The 6,285-nt window shown below is 44.7% G+C and overlaps 1 protein-coding gene across 1 annotated transcript; it reads left to right on the top strand.

The window, feature by feature from the left end:
- The first annotated feature begins 3,619 nt into the window (after window positions 1–3,619).
- On the top strand, window positions 3,620–4,591 carry LOC136508281 (non-specific lipid-transfer protein-like). Its single transcript, XM_066502932.1, has 2 exons — window positions 3,620–4,081; window positions 4,176–4,591. Exons 1-2 carry the CDS (start codon window positions 3,732–3,734, stop codon window positions 4,183–4,185), a joined length of 360 nt encoding a protein of 119 aa, XP_066359029.1. The 5' UTR covers window positions 3,620–3,731; the 3' UTR covers window positions 4,186–4,591.
- Window positions 4,592–6,285: the final 1,694 nt, after the last annotated feature.

The following is a 6,285-nucleotide window of genomic DNA, read 5'->3' as shown; positions in this document are numbered from 1 at the left end:
ATGACAGTCATGGGCCTTCATAGAGCCATAGTTGAACTTGAGTTCTCTCATGTTCACAAGCCTCTTCGGGTTCGCACAGTAGCCCGTTGGGACTTTGAGTTCTTTGAAGAAAGAAATATGCGCATGCTTTTCTTCCTTCTTCAAGGTCCATGACGCAACCGAAAGTTCGAACTAGCCATCCTCTAGCGCCATGGGATGGAGCTCCTTTCTGATTCCCATGCGTTGCATATCCAGGTGTGTGGCTAGTAAATCCTTCGATGTTCCCCTGGTGTCCATCAAGGTGTTAAGCATGTTACCGCACATGTTTTTAGTAATGTGCATGGGATCAAGACAGTGGTGTACACTCAAGGACATCAAGACAGTGGTGTCCATCAAGGTAGTTTCCAGAAAACCAATTTTTTCTTCCAGACGCTCTCATTAGGGCTGCTACTGCATTTTCCCCCTTTCCAAGGACAACATCTAGTTTGTTGACTTCTCGAAGTATCGTAGGTCCGTCTCGATATTTTGGAGGTAAGCATTTTTCAATAGTCCCGTCAAAATCTTTTCTGTTCTTGCGGTAAGGGTGATCCTTAGGTAGGAACCTACGGTATCCCATATAAACTATCTTTGAGTTATTTGATAGATGTACTACATCGGTGTCGTCCAAGCACTCGACACATCTAGTATAGCCTTTTGCCTTCTATACGGACAAGCAACCTCGCCCTGGCAGGTTGGTGATTGTAGCGATAAGTACTCCCTTGATCGTGACATGTTCCTTTTTGTATTCGTCCCAAACATCCTTCATACCCTTTTCAAACATCTTCACTAGTTCATCGATCACTGGTTCCAGAAACACATCGATGTCATTCCCAGGTTGTCTTGGCCCTTGGATCAGTAGTGGCATCTGGATGTACGACCGCTTCATAAAGAGCCAAGTTGGAAGCTTGTATATACAGAGCGTCACTGGCCAGGTGCTATGATTGCTTCTAACCTGGTCGAAAGGATTCATCCCATCTGCGCTCAAACTAAACCAAAGGTGCCTTACCTCTCCACTGATGTTCTTATAGAACATAGTATTGATAGTCCTCCAGTCCTTCCCATTGGTGGAGTGCCTCATCATTGTATCTTTCTTACGCTCTTCGCCATGCCAGTGCAACCGCTTGGCTGACTTTGCACATGCAAACAGCCTATACACCCAGGAAGCTATACGGAAATACCAAACAATCTTTACGGGACATCCTCTAGTCTTGGTACCCTCATCTGATGGCCTTTCCTTGTACCGTGGAGCTTTACACTTGGGGCACGCATCCAATTCTTTGTATTCGTCTCTACGGTACTACATGCAATCATTGGAACAATTTATTTGCTTGGCCAGGTATGTCTTTTCTGGCAACTCCTTTTTTGGAGCAGTTTTCTTATTATACCTAACAACTGATCGAAACTTTTATCGCTCAATCTGTTTGTCGATTTGAACTCTAACAATATGATGTTGGCTTCCAGTTTGCTCACTAGACAATCCTTATACAATGGTGTTTTGCTATCATGTCTTATTTTCTCTAGCTTTCTCCGCTGTCTTTCACTAATACATCCAGTCTCTACATTACCTACCAGCTGAGAAATGCCATCGTTCTCCTCGGTGTCGTCAGCTAGCGTGTTTCTAAACACAACATTAACTGTGGCTATAGGTTCTGTGTTGACACCGGGTTCCTCGTCAGTATCATGGAGGGCTACGTCAGGCATAGCCACATCATCGTTTTCCTGTGGAACATTCACACCAACGTCGCCATGCATAGTCCATATCGTATAGTTTGGCATGAACCTCCTGGTAATCAAGTGCGATCGTATATACTCAGTTCTCTCCCATTTCCTTTGATTCATGCAATCTTTGCATTGGCAGAAGACATGGTTCCCATTTTCAGCATGGGCTTTGGCATCGGTAATAAACTGGCTGACGCCATGCATGTACCACTTGTCCGTTCAGGACAGATGCATCCACTCTCGATCCATCTCTGCACAAAAAATATCGAGACAGAATTACAGAGATATTAATAAGAAGTCGAGCTTCATAAACAACAATTGTAGATCAAAAGTACCATTTATTCCACACTTATTTAATTTAGTCACCCCATTTTTTGAAAATATTATTGTACACTAATTATTGGAAAATTGAAATCGGTAGCCCGGCCATATAAATTGAAAATCGTAGCCCCATAAAAAACAATTATTGCATAATAATAAAGAACAATTATTCTACTCGATGCCACATAAAAATGGAGACACTAATTAAAAAAAGACTAAAATTGGAGACATGATCATGAACAACAATGTAGCTCCAAACAATGTGTTGGTAGGTGACACATGAATTAATTTGCTCACCAAAATTGTAAAAGAATCTACTATACTCCTAAGAACTAATTATAGCATCACATACTAACAATGATCTTGACCACCATGTAATTAGCTATGAATTTAAATGTGTTCATAGACACCAACCCTTTGGATGATGGATTTACCATAATTTGCTTGGAAGTCTTGCACAAAGTCTAATTGAAAAAGTGCTCTCTAGAATGGAGAAAGAACTAGAATAAGAATCAAGCAATGTAGCCAAAACAATGCTAATTAAGCTACAAAATAAAAGAAGTGGATGCTTGTTACTAACCTTAAAGCAAAAAGATCAAGCCATTCTTCCAAATCCAAGAGCTTGCTTCATGGGGAAGAGCAGACGCAACAATGGAGAGAGCGGCCCAAATGCGCGCCTCTGTGCTCGGGATGGAAGAGAGGAGGAAGGAGAGGACGGCGCCGAGGTTTTATACTGTCATTTTATCACCGTCGGTTCTTGGCTTGAACCGGCAGTGATAGTCCGAAATCACTGTCGGTTCTTGGCTAGAACCGGCAGTGATAAGTGGTCGTCAACTCACTGCCGGTGCAAGCCACGAAACGGCAGTGATGTCGACCTTCACTGCTGGTTTTAACCCACCCCCAATTATTTTTTAATTTTCAAGCTAAGAACCGACAGTAAAGATACATCACTGGTGGTTCACCCAAATCCGACGGTGATGAGGCCAGCAGTGATGTGAACATCGGCCAAGGCAGTAGCACCCCTGTTACATCAAAAGACTCGGAGGAAAAAAAATCACAGTTCAAAAAACTATGGAAGACGTAGATGGATTGGCCATATATACCCCCAAATACTCAAGGTGAGTTCGCAGATTTTGTGAGTCCTGCGTGAGAGGCCATCAAGGACATTCGATTAAACACAGTGAGGCGGATGATGAGATTAAATGGCGCTAATAAATCGTGTTAGGCGGCTGCTATTTATTAAGTTTGCTGCTGCTGCTGCTGTTAATGAATTCACTCTGCCTCCACTAACCACTGCATCTGTATGTGTATGTGTATGTCCATCCACATCCTCCATCTGCCTGCCTCCAACACCCAACCACCTCCTGCCCGGTTCTTAACTTCCACGGATGGAGATACCGTCGCGTCGTCCATGGAAGATGATGGAATATCCACCATTCCACCGACTGGCCGAAACTGCATTCACACCGCACATCTGTCATCAGCCATCGCTAGCGACTGTAGCTCACAGCTCGATCGCAAGCCTATTTAAGGAGCAACATTCCATGGCACTCTCCTCTCACCTGCACTTGCTCACTCACTCACTCATTCCCAAGCTAATACAGTACGTACTAGCAGTCTCCTCCGACCGCAGCCGCACACGAGATCGAGGACTCGAGGCCGCCGACGACGACATGGCTCGCGTGCAGCTTACCGTGACGATCGCCGTCATGGCCGCGGTGCTGGCGGCAGCGGCGACGACCTCGGAGGCCGCCGTCACCTGCGGGCAGGTGAACTCCGCCATCGGCCCCTGCCTCGCCTACGCCCGCGGCTCGGGCACCAGCCCCTCGGCGGCCTGCTGCAGCGGCGTGAGGAGCCTCAACTCCGCCGCCCAAAGCACCGTCGACAAGCGCACCGCCTGCAACTGCCTCAAGAGCGCCGCCGGACGTGTCAGCGGCCTCAACGCCGGCAACGCCGCCAGCATCCCCTCCAAGTGCGGCGTCAGCATCCCCTACACCATCAGCACCTCCATCGACTGCTCCAGGTATGCATATGCATGCATGCATGTACTGACTCGATCAACAAGTATGTACGTCGTTTAATTTGTGCTTCTTCCATTCCATGCATGATCCATGCAGGGTGAACTAAACCTAGCTAAACGACGACGACGACGACGGCCGCCGCCTGATCGACCGATGATCCATTCCGCCGTCGTCGGCGCCGGAGCATATCGATCATGACTTCATGAGCTCCTATCTACGCATGATGATATGAGTTGTCTACTGCTACGTACTTTACTGAATAAAATCTCTCCTCCGTCCGTATGTGTCGTCGTGTACGCTGTGGTACGCTTTGCATCGTAGCGTGTACGTCCACGTGTGTGTGTGAGAGAGAGAGGAGCCGTTCATGTCCTTCTGGCTGTTTGGTTTTTATTTCCACATGTACGCTTCCTCGCTCCTCCGATCCGTCTCCGTACGGTTTTGGAGAGGAGACCCGGTTTGTACTATGTTCACTGCTGCTACCTTATGATACACTGCACACGCATCTTTTTGTTTGCAAATTGTGTTATGCATGCACGCGCCATATGCATGTGACTCTGTGTTCCGTGACATGACTTTCTATGCTTCGTTCACTATATATCTGCAACATGTGTTTTATCCAATTTTATTTAAGGACATGTTTGAATCCCCTTCTCTAAATTTCAGAGAGCTAAAGTCTCAAAACAGATGATTTAAAGTTAGCTCTAAACTGGACTTGAGACTCGTACCTCTCCCAAACACTTGTCAGTATGCAACTGGACTGCAGTCTGCAGACTCGAGGACTTGAAGATGGGACTGAGATTTAAGAAATAATAATAAAATGGTTTTAATTAACTCGCCACTTGAAAAAAAAATACTCGAACGGTGGAAACGAAAACAAGTATGCCCTGATATATGACGACATGCTACGTAGTCTTTAAATAATCCAAAATTCATCTGAACAAATACAAAACAAAACTAGAAATCAGCATAGAGCTATGTGAGACTTGGTAGCAGAAGATCTTGTGACCAGAACTTACCACGCCTAACCTTTGACAAGCTGTGAGCAAAATTGAAGGCGCACTTGTGGCAAGGTTTGGCATAAAAATGAGTCTATGACATGTGGGGCAGGGTGCTAAGAAACTGTGGCATGCTATAGCTATGGCAGTGAACCAAACAGCTACCGAAGAAACTATAGCATGACTATCCTTTGGCATGACAAGTTCTGGTCACCAACCAAACAGGCCCTTTTAAACGTACCTATGATATATTTCCTCCATCCCAAAACTCATGTTTTGTTAGACATGGCTCTGACCTATACTTAAAATTTTGTGGTACAGAATTTATGTAACTAGATTTGTATTCAAAAGATTTCACAAAAAAAAAGATTTGTATTCAAATGTACCTATGATTTATACATATTAATGGGGCACCTATTTGGTCAACTCATTGCTGTCCTACAAAAATGTGTTTTATATTTTCAGATGCAGGGCAACTTGCCAAAATATATACTCCAATTAAGTGACATTTTGAAGTTGTCGTAGGTAAATCATTTCAAAGACATTGGCTACAAATAATTTTAATTAAGTACCATGCATTTTCAGGTAGTCTTACGTCAATCATTTTGAAACTTTGATTATTGAATGATTTTATTAAATGAACCGGACAGAGGAGTTGATGATTATGTTGATAAAGAAGAAGACCCAAAGTGGGCAAATGACGCCCCCGAAGGAGGTTACAACAGAAACAAAGAACTACGACTAGGACAAACTCTAACAACAACACCCCACTCGCAGCACCAGAGCACAGCCACAGGATAATAATGCCAACAACCAAAAAGGAAAAAAGTCTAAAGAAGAGGCAAAGAAACCTTTGCCAACAAGTCCTAGAAGACTCCACCTTTTAACCCCATCAAAGGTTTGAGAAGTTCTAGCAGTAACAATTCTTGTAAGCGGTCTGCACAGTCTTGAATGACACACTCATTGAATGATTTCTACATGTTTAGTTTGAATGTATGGAAGTGAAGATGTGGTTGCTTGCTCATCGCGAGCTGCGTGCTGCCGCAGCTGCTTCTCATAGCGCATCCATGGAAGAAAATTTTGGCGGAGGCTAAGGAGGGGATCCACTGGTTAGCAGTGGTGGTCCCACTTCTGGATTCGCCCCGATATACAGGGTGCTCCCACAAGCAGAGCCCAAGCAAAGCAGAGATGAAGCTCGAACAAAGGAGCGA

Source organism: Miscanthus floridulus, chromosome 15 (assembly GCF_019320115.1).
Source record: "Miscanthus floridulus cultivar M001 chromosome 15, ASM1932011v1, whole genome shotgun sequence".
NCBI lineage: Eukaryota > Viridiplantae > Streptophyta > Magnoliopsida > Poales > Poaceae > Miscanthus > Miscanthus floridulus.
This window is presented reverse-complemented; position numbering and strand designations above follow the sequence as displayed.